General features: G+C 44.7%; 1 protein-coding gene across 5 annotated transcripts in view; it reads right to left on the minus strand.

The window, feature by feature from the left end:
• RTTN (rotatin) overlaps window positions 1-18,628 on the minus strand; it is a 119,099-nt gene that overhangs the window by 3,871 nt on the left and 96,600 nt on the right. For 3 of the 5 annotated variants that reach the window (XM_010855045.1, XM_010855047.1, XM_010855044.1), the window contains 8 exons: window positions 17,796-17,933; window positions 17,267-17,484; window positions 16,595-16,700; window positions 15,537-15,634; window positions 13,765-13,842; window positions 10,320-10,446; window positions 9,065-9,267; window positions 4,685-4,952 (listed from right to left, as the gene is read on the minus strand). In XM_010855045.1, coding sequence (XP_010853347.1) covers window positions 4,685-4,952; window positions 9,065-9,267; window positions 10,320-10,446; window positions 13,765-13,842; window positions 15,537-15,634; window positions 16,595-16,700; window positions 17,267-17,484; window positions 17,796-17,933 — 1,236 coding nt within the window. Of the gene's footprint in view, window positions 1-4,684; window positions 4,953-9,064; window positions 9,268-10,319; window positions 10,447-13,764; window positions 13,843-15,451; window positions 15,635-16,594; window positions 16,701-17,266; window positions 17,485-17,795; window positions 17,934-18,628 lie in introns of those variants that run through there. The other 2 variants (XM_010855046.1, XM_010855048.1) reach the window with 2 other exon arrangements.

The raw sequence follows: 18,628 nt of genomic DNA on the forward strand, positions 1-18,628 counted from the left end.
AGAGTCCCTTGGACTGCAAGGAGATCCAACCAGTCCATTCTGAAGGAGACCAGCCCTGGGATTTCTTTGGAAGGAATGATGCTAAAGCTGAAATTCCAGTACTTTGGCCACCTCATTCGAAGAGTTGACTCATTGGAAAAGACTCTGATGCTGGGAGGGATTGGGGGCAGGAGGAGAAGGGGACGACAGAGGATGAGATGGCTGGATGGCATCACTGACTCGATGGACATGAGTCTGAGTGAACTCCGGGAGTTGGTGATAGACAGGGAGGCCTGGCGTGCTGCGATTCATGGGGTCGCAAAGAGTCAGACGCGACTGAGCGACTGATCTGATCTGATCTAGAATTTTTAAAGAAATTTTAAGAAATTTAAAATCTTCTATAGGAAAAAATAAATAAAAAGCTGCTCCATAAAGTGAACTCTGTGCAGTAAAGGGACAGACAGAGAGGAAGGGAGGTGTGGGCACTGCAACCTTCCCACCACCCACCCCCTCCTGCTTGACCACCTGCTCTGCGCTCTCTGCTTCTCCTGTACCATAACCTACAGGAGCCAGCCTACATAAATAGCTCTCTGGTGAAATTCATCATGGGAGGTCATTTCAGATGATGAAATTCATCATGGGAGGTGATGCGTGGCAGACTCTTAGGGAACAGCATCAACTGGGAGGCTGAGTTCTGTGTTCTCCATCTGAGTACCAGCCAGGGGCGTTTTCACACTTCGCAGCAAGCCCTCAGAACGTATAACCTGTGGTCTATGTAAGCTGATACAACTCCTCTGACCGGTTACTATCACTTACATTTTTAAAAGAAAGTACATATACAGGACAATTCAGGTAGTGCCCCCTCTGATAATGAAAGTAGTTTAAAAAAATTTTTTTTACTGTGAAATATAACATGCACACACACAAAAAGCATATAAAACATTTTTAAGTTTAACCAAGAGTTAGGCCGTGAACTCTCACAGAAACATATAGATAATCTCTTATTTTTACTTATCTGCTTGGAATTATCTGAGTCTCCTGGATCTGTGGATTAGTGTCTGATGAAAACAGTTCTTGAAATGTTTAGTGATTGCGGCCTCAAACACTTTCTCTCACTTCCCCTTTTCTGTGAGGACTTCACTGCACATGCAATCAGACTGCCCCAGTATGTCTACTCTGTCACTTAGCCTTTTTTTTTTCCTTAACCCTTTATTCTTTAATCCTTTTTCATCTTTTTTTAGCTCTCTGTGCTACATTCTGGAAATTGTTTCCTGATCTATCTTTGAATGCTTAAATTTCTCCTCCACTACACCCAATTTGCTGCCAGACATGTATACTGAATTTTTAATTTTGGCTATTGAAGTTCTGTAACAGTCACCTGTCCAACAGAACGTCTCACAAGGATGGAAATATTTATATATCTGCAGTCTAATAAGATAGCCAATAGCCACCTGCAGCTAAGTGTGATAAATGAATTGCATATCTTAATTAATTTACACTTAAACACCTGTAAGGGGCTGACATTATCATACTCGATAGTGAAGTTCTGTTTGGTTCTTTTTTTCACATCTTTCAATTTTTTAGTTTCTCATTCCCTGCAAATACTTTCAAGCTTGTTGTTTACTTATCTAACTGCAGCATCACTAAAGTCGTTTTCAAATCTGTGTTTCACAATTCCTACATCTGAAGTCCAGGCAGGTAAGCTGGTGTTCTGCCCCTGCTGTTGCTGTTGATCTTTCATGCTGCCATTTCCCTGACATGCCTGCTGCTGCTGCTGCTGCTGCTAAGTCGCTTCAGTTGTGTCCGACTCTGTGCGACCCCATAGATGGCAGCCCACCAGGCTCCGCCGTCCCTGGGATTCTCCAGACAAGAACACTGGAGTGAGTTGCCATTTCCTTCTCCAGTGCATGAAAGTGAAAAGTGAAAGTGAAGTTGCTCAGTCGTGTCTGACTCTTAGTGACTCCATGGACCGCAGCCTACCAGGCTCCTCCGTCCATGGGAGTCTCCAGGCAAGACTACTGGAGTGGGGTGCCATTGCCTTCTCCCCTGACATGCCTGGTCATCTTTAACTGTGAACTGGCTGATGCTTCTGAAAAAGTGTTTGTGGAGGTTCCCTGAGGCGTAGGATGAACCTGTCCTCCGCCCGTTAGAGGGCAGTTCAACTGAGGAGCAGCTCCCACCAAGCCCATGGGCCGCTTGTCTGTGTGTCTCTGGGCTGAAGAGCTGTGAGGGGTCGTCTGCGTGGCGCCTGTTTTTCTGTATTATTGCCTGAATGAGGCTCAGGGCACGAATTTAATTCTGATTCACCTTCTTCCTTTGTGGCTCAGCTGGTAAAGAATCCACTTGCAATGAAGCAGATGTGGGTTCGATCCCTGGGTTAGCAAGATTCCCCTGGAGAAGGGAAAGGCTACCCACTCCAGTATTCTGGCCTGAAGAATTCCATGGACTGTACAGTCCATGCTGTCACAAAAGGTCAGACTCGACTGAGCAAATTTCACTTTCACCTTTTTCTAAGAGGTTAGCTCTTTGAGATTGCAGCATAGTGTCTGCAGGATGGCCCATAGACTCGAGAGTCTGTCCCCGAGGACTGTCCCCTTCCCATTTGGCACTCGTGCACCAAAGCCCGAGCACACGGGCTGGCCAACGTCCTCGGAGGGAAAGAGACTTCTCCAGACTTCTTACCGTCCTGGGCACAGACTGCCGATCAAAGTTGGCCTGGAAGTTTCCCACTATCTTCAGTTATTTGATTTTTTTAAGGTGAATTTTAATATATTTTACCTGGCATGTTTTTGTTTTGCTCAGAGGAGACCTGGTCCGACATGACCAGAAACGAGGCACCCTCTGGATCTGTTCACACAGCAGTCGAGCCCACTGCCCACTCCACTCCAGACCACCTAAACCTAAACTGGATGTTGGCTGCTGCTAATCAGAGTCACGTGGTCTTGCCGGGAAGACCTTCCAGCCGTGTGACTCGGCCAAGCGCCTTCCTTCCTCTGGATCCCCAGGTGGAAATGGAGGCCGCGCCTGGGACACGTCACGGAGAAACTGCACAGTCACTGCCACCTTGGAGGCCCCTCATCTCACGTCTATGGGGCTGGGGAGGCTCCTTCTTCAAGCTCATGGAGGAGAGAGAACACTGCTGATGCAAGTGAAATGCTTAAAAATAAATCCTGAGTAATCCAGAAACGGAAGATGCAGGCTTCTCTCCTTCAGATCTTCCTGACCTTCTCAATAACAAAAATGCAAAGAAGAAACGTCTTTGATTCCCAAAGAAGAAACGTATCCTGAAAAAGGTGATGCTACCAGGCGACCGCGGAGCGGGGCAGGCACCTCCCAGAGGCTCTCGTGTCCCATGAGGCAGGGTCCTACTGCCACCGTCATCTCAGCAATGTGAGGACAGGGGGGCACAGTGAGGGAGGGAGAGACCAGGAAACAAAGCCACCGACACTCCCGTCGATCCCTCTCTGGGAAGCAGGTGACAGTTAATTCAGGTGAGTTAAAGGCTGGCCGAGCTTCTAGAATCTTTCCCTGAATTTCTAACAATTCAATAATTATCATCAGAAAAATAGAATCATGACTATACACAATAATGTAATCAGTTTTCTACTTGGGAAATACCACGTTTCGTAGAAAAACACTTCTAAGAAAAGATTAAGTGGAAGACATGAAAAGAGAATTAATACATCTGGAGCACCTATCACATTCCATAGACAGGGCTGGACACTTTATGTGTTAAAACTGATTTCTACCAAAGTCAGAAAGAAAGGGTTCTTTTGCAGATGAAGAAACTGGACCCAGAGAAGCAGCACCCGAGGGTGTGGCATCCAGCATCGGATACATGTGGTCTAGAGTCCACCTCCCCTCTATTATTTTTTTTCTCGTGATAACACATCCCCTTATAAAACCTGAAATCACATACTCCTCACAGGAACAGCGTATGGCTGCGGAAACAGAGCACTCCATTTCTCCTGTTTCAGAATTTCTGAGTCCTCACTGATCCTCGCCTCCCTGTCCTGAGGGCAGAGTGAGGTCGCTGTGGGGCTCCTGTCACCATGTGCTCGTGGGTCCTCAACTCTGTGGCCTGGTCACTCTCTTCATCTCACGTGCCCCCCGGGGGCCCACTTGTGACAGGCACGATCAGAGCTGCCCCGGGTACACACAGCGAAAGAGACAGAAACCGCCTGACTCGTGAGACCTTCTGCTCTAGTGCGGGCACAGGAGGAATGCACGGATGTACACTGAACACACAGCGTATCAGCTGGTGGTGACTCTCCAGAGGAAAATAAAACAGGGAAAGGAGGCAGAGAGAAAGAGGGTGGGGGAGGCAGGAGACGGGCATGGGGAGCACCAACCACGCGGACAGGCCATCTGGAAAGGCTCCAAGGGCGGGGCTGTGCCTGCCTAAAGGCACAAGAGTCAGAGGATCGGGAGGCTGGACGGGGGGGAAGGAGGGGCCCAAACTCTCCCAGGAGCTGCCTCCTGCGCCCAGTGTGGCCCTCGTGCGGTGACCCGTGAACGCCGGGCGAGAGTCATGCCCGATCCGTTCCCACAGCCTCCGCCTCCAGCAGAGCCTTGAACATGGCTGGTGCTAAATGACCACCAGGCGGACTGTTTATAAAACTACTCTGTTTTAACCTGAACGGAACGCTGTGTGGATAAGCACGTGTATCAGTGGATTCGTGCGGTGCACGAGGAGAAGACTCACCGTTAGCCAGGATCTTGGGCTTGTTGGCAGGACTGAAGCAGATGTTATGGAAAATAAGAAGGGGGATGGAGAGGCTGCTCTTGTGCTTGAACCTGCTCATCTCTGTGAGCAGGTCTAGACAGCCGTCCAGCCGCAGGATCACTTGCTGCCCGTCTTCTTCGAAGGACATGTTCAGTAGCAGCTTCAGCCAGAGCACGCTCAGGTTACTCAGATGTTTGTTTCCCCCTTTCGGCAACGTCAGAGACAGAAAGTTCTGCAGGAAGTTACTCTGTGGATAAATGCGGAGAACGTTACTTTACTTTCTCCGAGTCTTTCAGAATTACTTTCTGAGTCCCACAGAGATCAATTAGCCAGCATTCTGCTCCTGTTTTCCTTTAAATTAAAGAAACTTTAATTTCTCCTTCCTCCCAATACCTTCCCAATACTCCATCGACACTGTTTCCAAGTAGAAGTGAAAAAGTAAAGGAGAACAAAGTAGTGCTCAAATTTTAATTCCTATTAATCAATCCCTGACGATGGATAAAGCAACTAGTCAACTCAGTTATTTAGGATTGATCATTCAGTTTGGAGACTGTTTCGGGCATCTTGGGTTTTTCTCTTCCTGTCTGCCTTCTGGCAATTTTGCTACTCATCGAGAGCTATCCTACAGGGAGGAGAAAGAAACAAAACCCCAGTCAGTCTTGGACACCAGTTAATAACTGTGGTACTACCAAGGATATTTGAATCTTTATAGCTACAAGTGGTTTTTTTTTTTAATCTGTGGGTATATATTATACCCACTTTACCCAGCTGCTTTATCGTCACTGAAGATTTCTCATGGCTACATGTCATTCTTGTAAACTTAGAGCAAAGACAGCTCCAGTACTTAACTGTAAGAGTCATTTCAACCTCCAAATAAAACCCCTTCCATAAACCACACCAAACCCTGGACTACATGAAAGACAGTGACTTACTGCCTAGAATAATCTATATGCAACAGGAAAGAAAGCACAAAGGTGTCATCAAGAAGCAGCCTGGGCCAGCATGGGAACCAGTCAGACGAGCGTTTTGATCAGGGTACAGAAATAGGAACATTAACTTCCCCAACTCTCCAGGACACCCACGTCTCTTCCTGTTTAACAATCTACTCGGGCTTAGTTTTTGGGTTCCTCTACACCTGCTGCTGCTGCTGCTAAGTCGCTTCAGTCGTGTCCGACTCTGTGCAACCCCATAGACGGCAGCCCACCAGGCTCCGCCATCCCTGGGATTCTCCAGGCAAGAACACTGGAGTGGGTTGCCATTTCCTTCTCCAATGCATGACAGTGAAAGGTGAAAGTGAAGTCGCTCAGTCATATCCAACTCTCCGCGACCCCATAGACTGCAGCCTACCAGGCTCCCCTGTCCATGGGATCCTCCAAGCAAGAGCACTGGAGTGGGGTGCCATTGCCTTCTCTATACCTACATCAAGATTTTGGCTTGAATCTATAAAATAAATTTAGCACTTTTATGTAAAAGGACTCTGACTGTGAGAACAAAACAAGCTACAGGAGCCCTAGCCACGCTACCCAAGCACCAAGGAAACGGTCAAACTACATACACCCCGTGCTGTCCTGCAGCCATCACTCACGTCTGCTCCCCTCTCACCCAAACGAGGGCTGGTTAGATTCACCCCTTGCCTTTCCCACTCAGCCAGGTTCTGCCGTGACCTTGGAGACTTGGAGCTGACAACGGTGATAAAATACACAGCAGAGTCTTAAATCGCAAATAGGCTCTGGGTATTCCCCCTTTCTGCTGAGCCTAAAGACTTGTGAAGAACTCGCTGGCCAATGCAGGAGACACTAGAGATGCAGGTTCAATCCCTGGGTCAGGAAGATCCCCTGGAGTTGGAAATGGCAACCCATGTTAGTATTCTTGCCTGGAGAATCCCATGGACAGAGGAGCCCGGAGGGCTACAGTCCATGGAGTCGCAAAGAGTTAGACACGACTCAGAGACTGAGCACACACACACACACACAAAGACCTTTTCAGATGACTTCCCACACTGATTAGGATGCAAAGAAATATGCCATGGTAGACGGATATTTTAGAATCTTAATTGTATAACAGCATTCGTGACATTTTCTGGTAACTAAACAAGTTACTGCTGCTGCTGCTGCTGCTGCTAAGTCACTTCAGTCGTGTCTGACTCTGTGCGACCCCACAGACGGCAGCCCACCAGGCTCCCCCATCCCTGGGATTCTCCAGGCAAGAACACTGGAGTGGGTTGCCATTTCCTTCTCCAACGCATGAAAGTGAAAAGTGAAAGTGAAGTCTCTCAGTTGTGTCTGACTCTTCACGACCCCATGGATGGCAGCCTACCAGGCTCCTCCGTCCATGGGATTTTCCAGGCAAGAGTACTGGAGTGGGGTGTCATCGCCTTCTCCAAAACAAGAGTTAGGGGAGGTGTAACTGCAAGTGTCTAGGGCTCGTCATGACAGAGCAGCAGGGGGAAAACAACCTCACTGGCCCCTACTTGGAGTGGAGCCTGATCGCACTGATATCAGAATATGCTGAAGTTTAGCAGCCAGATCAGAGATTGGGAGCTGAAATACTTTAGAAAGCATTTTGTTTAACCTAAATGTTTTTTGAGTGATGGAACTGAAAATAAGCACCAGTCAGTCACACGTCAGACCCGAGAGCAGCGCTTATGTTCCACTTGGAGATTCCTACTTCACTTCCTACCAACATGCTCTCCGTAAGGAAGTGGCAGAAAGCACTGTCCCCTCACCCCCAGGCTGCGCTTTCACACATGTGCAAGGACGGCAACCACAAAAATTCAGTCCAGGAGAGTCATACACACATACATACACACAACCAGACATCCAGCCATGTGCTAGGAAATAAACAGCTAAGGCTGAAGCAGGAGGTCCTCGATTTGCATGGAGTGAACGTTCCCACCATGGCTGATTTCAAGATACCACGATGATGTCAGCTGGACTGCAAAATTGAAAATGATCAACGAGACTCATGAACCAATGCTGAGTTAGCACAACATATCACTGAGAAAAGATCTTTCTTTAGTAAGGCTCTTTATTTAGAGATTGTACTCAAAGTGTATTTTTTTTTTTGAGGGGGGTGGTTGGGGTGATGATACAATAGAGGAAAAGGGGGCTCAATTCTTATGAGAGCTGTCAACTTTTTCAATTTATCTTGGCTTTCATGTAAATGAAACAGAAACACTCAAATGCCTGTGTACTATTAAGTAACAATAACCTGTTCATAATCAGATTTTAGGGATCTTCAAAACTAGGGATTCTGTTTATATACATCTAAATACAGTCTAACTGAACATGTGTAGCAGATTTTGTTTAAACCAGTCAGCCTCCTTTAAATAAGTGCCCTAAGTTAAAACCAGTGATAAGAATTCAAATTTTGGCACAGGAGTCCCAGAGGACTGAAAAACCATCTGTGTCTAAAGAAGTTAGGTCTAACCTGGGGAAAAAGGGCTGCAATTTCAAAAATCATTTGACAATGTCAACTGAACTGAAATTGTTACTTCTCAATTTGGTCTGTTTAAAGACCAATATATTACTTTTGGAATTCCCTTGTGGCTCAGACAGTAAAGAATCTGCCTGAAATGCGGGAGACCCAGGTTTGATCCCTGGTTTGGGAAGATCCCCTGAATGAGGGCATGGCAACACACTCCAGTATTCCTGCCTGGAGAATCCCCATTGACAGAGGAGCCTGGTGGGCTACAATCCAAGGGAACACAAAGAGTCAGACACGACAGAGCGACTAAGCACAGAACATATTACTCTTATGCTCTCTGACAGACGTAAGACAGCAGTCTTTCTAAAACTATCATTTTTGAGAGAAAGAAAATACAATCCAAAAGCTAAGAAGATAAATTAAAAGGAAACAATACAGTCATATTCTAGTTTCCGTCACTTTTCATGTATCAACAGGCTTTAAACAAAGTGAACCCTTCTAATCTCTTTACAATCCTTTAAAATAAAATGTTTGAAATCATAATGCTGCTGCTGTTGCTGCTGCTAAGTCACTTCAGTCGTGTCCGACTCTGTGTGACCCCACAGACAGCAGCCCACCAGGCTCCCCTGTCCCTGGGATTCTCCAGGCAAGAATACTGGAGTGGGTTGCCATTTCCTTCTCCAATGCATGAAGGTGAAAAGTGAAAGTGAAGTCGCTCAGTCGTGTCCAACTCTGAGCGACCCCACGGACTGCAGCCTACCGGGCTCCTCCATCCATGGGATTTTCCAGGCAAGAGTACTGGAGTGGGGTGCCATCACCTTCTCCATAAGTTTCCCTAAAAACTGAATTCTAGACTTTTCACACATGTCCTGGGTTGGAAAGGTATTTTACGGAGTCTCTTTTTTATGATAGGAAGGCAAGTGTAATACTCACTTTCTGAATTACCCCTTTACAGTCATGAGACAAGGCCAGGTTTGAAAGAATCATGAACACTGCCTGCTGAACAGCCGTGTTCTCTGGAGGCACCTGGGAAGCCATCTTCAGGATACACAGCATCAGGGAGCTGCCGGGGGCCCCTCGGTGTGCGGCTTGAACAGGATGCTGTCCATAACTTGACCAACAGAGGGAACTGCAACCTTCAAAAACAGCAGCCGTCACAAGGTGGCTCAGCTTCACACTTTGGTTCAACCACCTGAGTGGTGAGCTCATCCGTCTGTGGAAGGACTCGGTCATTAACCTGTCAACTGCAATTGCCCTAAAGGCTGGTGCTGGTGACCTAATGGACTGAGGGGCTGGCGATCTCAATACAGCACTGAAAGCACTGTGGCTCCTGCCTCCATTTTACAGAAGGAAAAAATCAAGGAATAGGATAATCTGGGGCGGGGGCAGGGGGAGGACAAACGCCACCAGGACGGGAGGCTCCAGAGCGGAGGCCGAGGTCAGACTCTGAGGAGTAAGCCACCCTCAGCACAGCAGTGATGAGACGGGCTGTGTACTGTCCCCAGTTCTGGTCCCTTCTGTCTTTTGATATTTGGAAAAGCCAACTGCTGAGCTGCTGAATGTTGCTAGACTTGCTGGTTAAACCTCAACTCTGTGCCCCTGAGTTTACATGGGAAATGCATACTGCCCACAGGCCTCCACTTTCTTTTCTTTTGCTCAGAGAGTGTTTTTCACAGCTTCTCCTCCCTTCCCAAGTCGTCGCCTGCCTGCCTTCCTCACTCTCAGCTGTCGGCCACTAACAACAGGGCCCATGGGAGGCGCTCAATAAAACGCCTGTCAGAGGCATTAGAAAAAGAGGCACCCCAGTGACATCAACTGTCACCAAGCCACCCGACGCCAGGACCACCTGTCATCACACCAGTCTCCTGCTCTAGAATCTATAACAGCTTAACCTATACCTGGTTTTTAAGGTCTTCCATCACACTTTGCCCTCTCCCAATTCTATTAAATCCAGTGTTCTCCTGCGGTATCATCAGGACAGTTTCTCCCTCTGTGCCCTGAGCTGTCTGATGATTCTTCTATCTCATCAAACCATTCACTCTTATAATCCCTACAGGAAAGCATACCTCTAACCAACACACCCTCAAAATAAGTGGAAGAAACACTGCAAAATGTATATTCATTTTTCTACCTTAACAACACTAGTACTTTAGTATATTACTGAAAGGCAGCATTGGGCTCAGTTTACCATTTGGGAAATTTGCGGTGTAGACACAAAGCAGCTGCAGCGCAACCTGCATCAGTGAGTCATCCATCAAGAGCCAAGGCCAGAGAGCGTGCAGGACGGGGGCCAGGTGAGCGTCCAGAGCCGCCCCCTGTGCGGGAAGAGAGGCAGGCGGAGTTAGTCGGAATAATGAAAAGACAAACAAAAATCAAAGCCAGAAAATCTGCACCAACACAGGAGACAAAAACAAAATTCATTTTGTTCTGATTGCAGAACAGAATCCCGTGGACAGGTTCAGCACCCTGCAACCAGGACTGCCCTGACCATGAGCCCCCCAGTCTCAGGAATTCCCTCCAACACTGGGTGACCAGGATATGCAACTCAGGTAAGAAATGTAGAAAAACAGCTTCTGAACACGTACATTAAGCAACACAGTAATATCCTACAGCACTGAATGAGCCCTTGCAAATGCTGTGACACAGTTAAGAAAAGGGATTCTCTGGTTAAGGAAACATGCTGATCAACTCTGAGTCCTCCCTGCCTGCTCTTCTCCTGTGTGCACATACATACCTAATGTGTGTGACCAGATAGATCAGAAGATCACTGCTTTTAAATGAGTTGAATATGGCAAAATCCAGTCAAAATATTATGCTATCTGAATAATTCTTAAGGAACTCAGTTTTTATTATGAAGATCACTGGGACAGTATTATGGATAAAATATAACTATTGGCAGCAAATGCAGCAATTTCTTCATGAACAGACTGACTAAGCAGTTTGTAGACCCATGCATGCACACACACGTGGGCGTTCGTTCAATGCCCTCACAACTTCACGGAGGAAGAGAGAGGCGAGTTGTTCCCAACGCTGTTCCCCTTGCTCCCCACTCTCCACAGGCCTGGAGGGCAGCCCCACAACCACAGTGGATGACCACGTTCACTGTCTTGCGGAGAAGACAGAGCCAGGCAGGGATGAGCTCCTCCTCGACTCCACATGGCTCATGTGGGTCTCCTCCCATCCCTCCTTCCCGCCTGGCAGGGAGGACCCGGAGTCCCTCTTCTGGCAGCACTGATCCGTCCATCTGTGTCCTGGAAAGAGCCCGCTGCCTCCTCAGGGCTCTGAGTCCATCTAGGAGGTCGTTTCTTCCTCTCTTTAATAACTCATCCTCGATTTGCTCACTTCTGTCTATACTTAAGCACTACCTGTTAGAAAACTCCACATATAGGCTAGCTTCCTTTACAGCTACATATTCTCAATTATAAATGATGCTTTTCATAAGTGAGCTCTTGCTGTCATTTCCCAACCATTATTTAATCTTCAATTTCTTTTCTGAACTGATGATGCTGGTAAAATTGTTCCTACCTTTGTAGCTGTGAAACCCTCAGGCACTGTGGCATCTATTAAAGGCTCTTTTTTCTTCATTTCCATGCAGCCCTTCTATCCTTTATTACCTCCAAACTCTCCAGCACCCCTTACACAGTCTCATTTTTAAATAGTTGAATTTTCCGAGGATATGACCTAGGCTTTCACTACGTACTCTACTGGGAAATTTCAACAACAGTCATGGCTACAAACACCTCTATCCAGTGCTAACTCCTAAGACCCCCCAGTCTGTGCTGCTCCTCAGAGCCCCAGGCCCACGTGATCCACTGACTGCCGGCCGTTCTCCACCCCGATGTCCCACAGACGGGCAGACCCCACGTGAGCATCACTCACGGCTACATTCTGCTCAGTGACTCACGCCTACGTTACACTTGAGCCTGGAAGTTGTTCCACATGTCTTCATCAAGTCCGCCCCTCCCTCCCCGTTCTCCTCGTCACCTCTTGCCTGACCTGCACCGTCCCCCACCTCTAACCCTCAGTCCATCACCCTCCCCAGCCCTGGGCTCGTCCCAGCGTGAAAGCTCCTCGTTGTCACACGTTTTACCGACATCAGGGTGGCATGGGCGTGGAGGACTTGCTGAGTCACCACAAGAGTGACCAACACTCAGTACTGGGAGTGTGTGACACCCCTCAGGTAAGTTGGAACAGGAAAAGAAATTAAGGCTTTCTGTCCCACAGAACTACATTTATCCTCGAGTTATCTGAATATTCTTCTTTAGACTTATTTGTTATTAAGCAACTTGGAAATGCACACGTGCTTTGACCTGTTCAGAGATTACACTTTCATAGCTGGCTAATGTGTTACAAATGTGAGCACTACATTTATACCCAGTACCCAGGCCAGCATCTCGTGACTCTACAGGCAGATGCTACCCGGGAAGTGTGCCAGAGTACTGCCTGAGTGACGTGTCATGGATGAACACGAACTGCATCCAGCTGCAAGGACACCAGTAAATGTAGTAAGTGACATTACTAATGAAACATATCAATACTTAATTCTCATGGAATTGTTTTGAAATGTAAACTGTTAGGCATGTGTCCTGAGTAAATTATTTTATATGGCTTAAGGAATATGTGCTCCAAATGTTCATTTTCTAAGACATAGTATACTTTTTCCAGTTTTATCACAAGTAAAATAATGAAAGAGGTAATACTGAATAGCACATGGAACTCTGCTCAACGTGATATGGCAGCCTGGATGGGAGGGGAGTTTGGGGGAGAATTGGATACAGGTATACGTATGGCTGAGTCCCTTCGCTGTTCATCTGAAATTATCACAACACTGTGAATCAGGTATGCCCCAATACAAAATAAAAAGTTTAAAAAGTGGTAGGAAAATTTTTTTTTAAAAGAAAGCTTGCTTAAGTTATCTTTGACTTACTCATTTTCCACAGTGATTCTGTGTGGAGGTTAGTGCTTCAGAAGTGTCCCATCACTGACAAAGCAAATCAAAGTGTTCCAGACACTGTGTTCTGTGTAAGAGCCCCGATGGCTGTGTGAAATGACAGCACCAATGCTCACAGACAGAGCAAAACATCTCAAGGGTCCCGACAGAGGGGCTGTGCCAGGGGTCCCGCGAGCGGCAGAGCTGGGGCTGAAGACCCTGCCTGACACCAACACAGCAATACCATCTCTCCTCTGAAGCAGGAGACACCCTCATCTTCTTTCCTGTGCATAGGACACCTCCCCGTGGAGAAGTGTCTGACAACTGCCTAGGCAGAAAAAAGTCCTGCCTAGAAGACATACACAGCCATTCACGCCATCTTAGTTAAAATTAAATTAAAAAAAAAAAAATGAAATGGCTAACAGTAGGAAAAAAGAGACTCAAGTTTGCTTTAGCTGCCTGAAGTCAAAGTTTCAGGAATGCAGTTAAAATGCTCACACGAACAAGAAATGTCATCTGGGCTGACAAACAACAGTAAGATTAGGTGCATTCTTTTCTGAAATCAATGCTGAGCTTATGAACCAATCAACCATGCATCTAAGGAAACTTCAAAGAGCTTTCCAGTTGCCCTAATTATCTCATATGAAATTTAAACTGTTCCATAACAGCACTGCTTTCAAAACTGAGAAGTAGCTCTACTTACTTTACATTCTTCATTCTGATAAAGACAGTTTCTTAGGAGCTGCATGGCAATGCTTAATTCTTTAACAAAACCATCCTCCTGTTTAAACAAAAAGCAGTTGAAAGATGTGAACAACAATGGCATATTCCACTTTTGCATACAATAGTTCCTTCTCCCTTGGGTCACCGGACACCACAGCTATGCTCTTTCTGTGGCCCGACCACCACGGCTTGGAGGGGACTGACAGGCTAACGATCTCTGAAAGATGATCACGTCTCAAGAAGCACACCCACCACAAAAAAGCTATTTCTGTTCTATCAGGCACAGAGGGACTGAGATATATGATAAGCTCCATACTTCATCTCAACAAAGTAAAGCACATACTGGCTGGTTTTCAGTCGTATAAGGTGTTGGCTGACTTTCTCAATGATGAGGCAAAGGCCCTTTGCACGAGAGGAAAAAGGAAAAGAGGCAAGAAAAGAAACTGACAAACATATAAGCACCTAGACCGATAAAATGATTAAATAAGGCTTTTTCTCGGTTTCTTATTAGGTGCAGTAGAAACAAGTCATTACACAGACGCTGTAATAATGGTCTTAGATATGTAGATATGTTTATAAATACACACATCTTCATTTCCTCAATAAGCTTTTGTGGCAGATCTTTTTAACCATAATTATTATTATTAACCACTGCTATTATATAAAAACTGTTATTTTCAATAGTTGAGATATGGAAATAATCTAAAGGACTATTGACAGATGATGGATTAAAAAAATGTGGTGTATATATACAATGGAATATTAGCCAGCCACAAAAAAAATCTTGCAATCTGCAACAACAGGGATGAATTTTGAGGGTATTATGCTAAGTTAAATAAGTCAGACAGAGAAAGACAAGTGCTACATGATTATACTCATATGTGGAATATTTAAAAAAACAAAAAAACAAAATAAATGAACAAACCAAACTAGACCCAAAAAACAAAAAACCACATAGACACAGAGACCAGAGGAGTGGTGACCAGGAAGGAAGGGATGAGGGGGAGGGCAAAAGTGGTAGAGGGAGTCAGCTGTTTGGTGATGGATGGAAACTAAATTTTTGGTGATGAGTAGGTATAGTATACAAAGAAACAGATATCATGTAGTACGGATGAAACTGATATAATATTATAAACCAAAGTTATTGCAATATAAAATACAGTTTTCTTAAAAACCTATGTTACATCAAGTTGACAGTGAACATGCAGCTTGTCATGAGTCCAGCAGACTCAGTGCTAAAAAGAGACACTGAGAGTCACCAAAGGAAATGAACTAATACTAGGAATACCAGTTCTGCAACTGCACAGACACAGGGCAAACAGTGGCTTTACCCATTACTGGTTCTATGATCATTGTCATGAGTGAACAGTGGATAATAAACATGAAGTGTTCACAACAGTGCCTGCCATATAGAAAACACTTAGTAAGTTATTCTATTTCTAGTGAACCTATGAAAGATATTCTTTCTGTAGAATAAAAATTTATCTTACACATCCCAAAAGGCTTAAAACAACAACATATTATATAAATCTCACTTAAAGATCTTCAAGTGAGAAATAAGGTCACACACACACACACACACACACACAAATAAATCCCAACGTAAACCTGCTAATGTAGAAATTCCATTAATTTATATGGCTGTACCTTTCCTCTAAAACACTCACTTCAACCAAACACGGGTGTCATTTATGAGCACAAGGACTCGAGAAATGGTCACCCCTGCCTCCCAGAGACTGAGAACTCAGTGACCTTTTTCCTCAGCGCTGCCCTCCCCGGCTTCAGAGAACCCAGGTTCAGCTGTGCATGAATGTGCTTCATCTGCTCCACGCAGCTGTCTACAAGATGGGCTGGAAGACAATGTCCAAAATAGTCAGAAAGATACTTTATTTCCAAATAAGTTAAAACTATATACAACAATCAAATTTCTCAAAAAAGTGATATTTTCTGTTTCTGACCAATTCTATTTTCACATTTTCAGTGAGACATTAATGAACAAGAGGATAAAAACACAAGAGAACTACAATGCTAAAACCCGCTTGTTTTTAACTTATTACTACTCTTTGCACATCTCATCTATGTTGGAGGCATGTGGAGTTTCAGTAGCAAAGTTACAACTGAAATTAGTGGACTTGATATTCTCTTTCATGTCAAACACCTGTGTTCCCTGAATCTGGATGAGAAATTACAACACTTCAGGGGGAAACTGATATGAAAATATAGGCTCATCTAATACGGTTGTTATTCCTATCGAAACTACATGTTTTCTTTGTGTGTGCAATATGTGCTTGTGGTTAACATGTGATTATCATGAAACTGAGTGATACGTTACATTAAAAAACTTCTCTAAGATTTAATAGATTCTCTAGAGAAAGACTCATCACACAAACAGTAGTCCACATGTGTAATCTTATTTTAAAAGAAATGCGTGTCTGGACTTCCTCCCCATTTAGGCCGCCACAGAGGGCTGAGGGGCACTTCCTGTGCCGTGCAGCCGGTCCTCCCTAGCTGTCTGTCTGTACACGGTGGTGTACATGTGTCAGTCCCGTCTCCTAGTTCTTCCCACCCTCCGCCCTCCCTTGGTATCCACACGTTTGTTCTCTACATTGGTGTCCCTATTTCTGCTTTGCAAATAAAACTATGGAATGCACAGAAATTTTTTTAAAAAGCAAAGCATGTTTACTATGTTTCTGTATAGGGGGGGAAAATTATTCTTTTTAGTGACACTAAGATTTTAAGTTCTTTACACCTAAAATAAACAGGCAGTAAAATATACAAATTAAAAACAGCTGAGGTGTCAGGTGGCTCACCCTTCAGCGCATGTCTCTGTGCTCTTCTGCTGACGGCCAGAAGCGACATCAGTGCGTTCGCAGCGACCCTCTTCAGGACATCTTTGGAGGTTTTCCCCTCATAGCACTGCAAAGAATGCAAATCAAACTGCCTTCGAGAAAAACTTAGGCTGGAGCAAAACACTTGTGAATGAAAAGATGCGTTCTACTTAAGAGCTATCATTAGTTTTCAACTGCCTCATGAAATCCACTAGAATTTGATAAATCATTAAGATTTGAGAATGTTCTGTGTGGATGAGACTGAATAAGACATTTATAATACAGTGAAGACCGAAAATCATTCTCAAAGACTAACCTCTAAAGAAAAAAGCTATGTTGAATATTAACATACAGCAAGTTTAAGCACTTAATCCAATTCACAGGGGAATATATATATATATATATACACACACACACACACACACACATATATATACACACACACACAAACACACATGTAATTTATTTAAAAGGCCTCTTAGAAAACAGAAGAATTGGAGAATGATTATCAAATTCCTTTCTTCCATTATTTAAATGGTCGTAATAAGCATTGTTTTTTAATTCGAATGACTGAATAAAATTCTTACAAGACCAAGACTGAAAGTCAATTATTTAAAAACTAAACCAAATTTAAAAAAATCAAGAAACATTAACCTGAAGAATGACTTCAGTAAGTCGTTCTAGTGAGTTCTGACTTTCCTGGGTTTTGTCAAGAAGTGAAGCCACTGTTGGACTGTGGCATAAGCTTGTTTTCTCCTCATCCTGGAGACGCCTTTTTGCTTCTTCGGTCAAGAGAACAGAAAGGAACTGCAGGCTGGCGGTGTACAGAGCAGGGCTTGTGGTAGACAAACGCGCACACCTGCAGAATGTATCTGAAAGACAGTTTCATGTGTAAACGACTGGAAACATCTTCAAAATTAAAGAAGTCAGTCAAATTTATTTGAGTAACAAAGTTTATAGGTTTTTTAATCCTAATGAACTTTATTAGCACAACAATAACTGCAGTGTTTAAAGGTAAATTAAATAGTACCAAGACAACCTATTGATCAAGAAATTGATTTCATTTTCATTTTGTTCTTTTCACATAGGTTCCTGTTTATAAGAATGTGAGTGTGTGTAAATAAGGGATTATCTTAATTTTATAAGCAAAAACACCCTGAGCCCAGCAAGACCATCTCCTTACCGATCACTGCTGCCCAAGACCGGGCCAGACCCAGGGTAACATATGGGAAAGAGGCAGGGCCAGCTCGCCTCAGCAGTGCGGCCAGAAGGTTGAACAGATGAGTCCATGTCTGATAAAAAGCTGACCTTAACTCTACATCTGTAAAAAACATCAATCAAAATGTTTCGACTTATTAACACAAAGAAGAAAAAGAACCTTTTGAAAAATAAACGTCACCAAGACACTTTACTACACAACGTAAAAATCACCTCTTGCTCCCTGGGGTGGGTCTCACCCTATTCTCCATAGAGAACGCATGGTATAACCTCGCTAGCTCATTGGACATCACTGCCACTTGTCAAACTTGCATGTAAGTAACTATTTCTGCTTTATTGACTATGCCAAAGCCTTTGACTGTGTGGATCACAATAAACTGTGGAAAATTCTGAAAGAGATGGGAATACCAGACCACCTGATCTGCCTCTTGAGAAATCTGTATGCAGGTCAGGAAGCAACAGTTAGAACCGGACATGGAACAACAGACTGGTTCCAAATATGAAAAGGAGTACGTCAAGGCTGTATATTGTCACCCTGTTTATTTAACTTATATGCAGAGTACATCATGAGAAACGCTGGACTGGAAGAAACACAAGCTGGAATCAAGACTGCCGGGAGAAATATCAATAACCTCAGATATGCAGATGACACCACCCTTATGGTAGAAAGTGAAGAGGCACTAAAAAGCCTCTTGATGAAAGTGAAAGTGGAGGGTGAAAAAGTTGGCTTAAAGCTCAACATTCAGAAAATGAAGATCATGGCATCCGGTCCCATCACCTCATGGGAAACAGATGGGG

This window comes from Bison bison, unplaced genomic scaffold (assembly GCF_000754665.1).
Source record: "Bison bison bison isolate TAMUID 2011002044 unplaced genomic scaffold, Bison_UMD1.0 scf7180017864353, whole genome shotgun sequence".
Taxonomy (NCBI): Eukaryota; Metazoa; Chordata; class Mammalia; order Artiodactyla; family Bovidae; genus Bison; species Bison bison.